General features: G+C 64.5%; 1 protein-coding gene across 1 annotated transcript in view; it reads right to left on the bottom strand.

Annotated features, from left to right (window-relative positions):
• The window catches only part of LOC108754619 (trigger factor-like), a 2,099-nt gene that overhangs the window by 1,417 nt on the left and 212 nt on the right, over window positions 1–470 (bottom strand). The window contains exon 2 of the mRNA XM_018497055.1: window positions 155–465. Within this exon, the coding sequence (XP_018352557.1) occupies window positions 155–465 (311 nt within the window). The remainder of the gene's footprint in view (window positions 1–154; window positions 466–470) is intronic.

Below are 470 nucleotides of genomic sequence, written 5' to 3' on the forward strand. Positions count from 1 at the left end.
GGGGGGGGGGTTGGAAACGCGAGTTACGCAGTTGGGGAGGAAGGGGGAGGGAGAGGGAGAGGGAGAGAAAGCTGCACACAAGCGCGGCGGCGAGGACGCAGGCGCCCGGGACGCGGGGCGACACTCGTCGGCGACGCTGCATTGGCAGTTGCACCCCAGCCACACCCGGTACGAGCCATGTAGTCGGGCTACCCTCCACCGCGATACACGGCGGACAATTGTTGCTTCTGCGCCTACAGGTGGTACATCTTCGTCTTCGATCTTCGCGGAGCTCGTCGGTACTCGCGTCCGCCGTCGCCGGGTGCCCGGGGATACCGTCGTCGTCCTCATTATCGTCATCTTCGTCGTCGTTTTCACCGTTGTCCTCATCTTCGTCGTCGTCGTCGTCGTCGTCGTCGTCGTCGTTGTCGCCTTCGTTCTCATCGTTTCTGTTCCACGTCACCGCCGCCGCTGCCGCCGCCGTTGCTGCC

The sequence above is a fragment of the Trachymyrmex septentrionalis genome, unplaced genomic scaffold (assembly GCF_001594115.1).
Source record: "Trachymyrmex septentrionalis isolate Tsep2-gDNA-1 unplaced genomic scaffold, Tsep1.0 scaffold80, whole genome shotgun sequence".
Classification (NCBI taxonomy): domain Eukaryota; kingdom Metazoa; phylum Arthropoda; class Insecta; order Hymenoptera; family Formicidae; genus Trachymyrmex; species Trachymyrmex septentrionalis.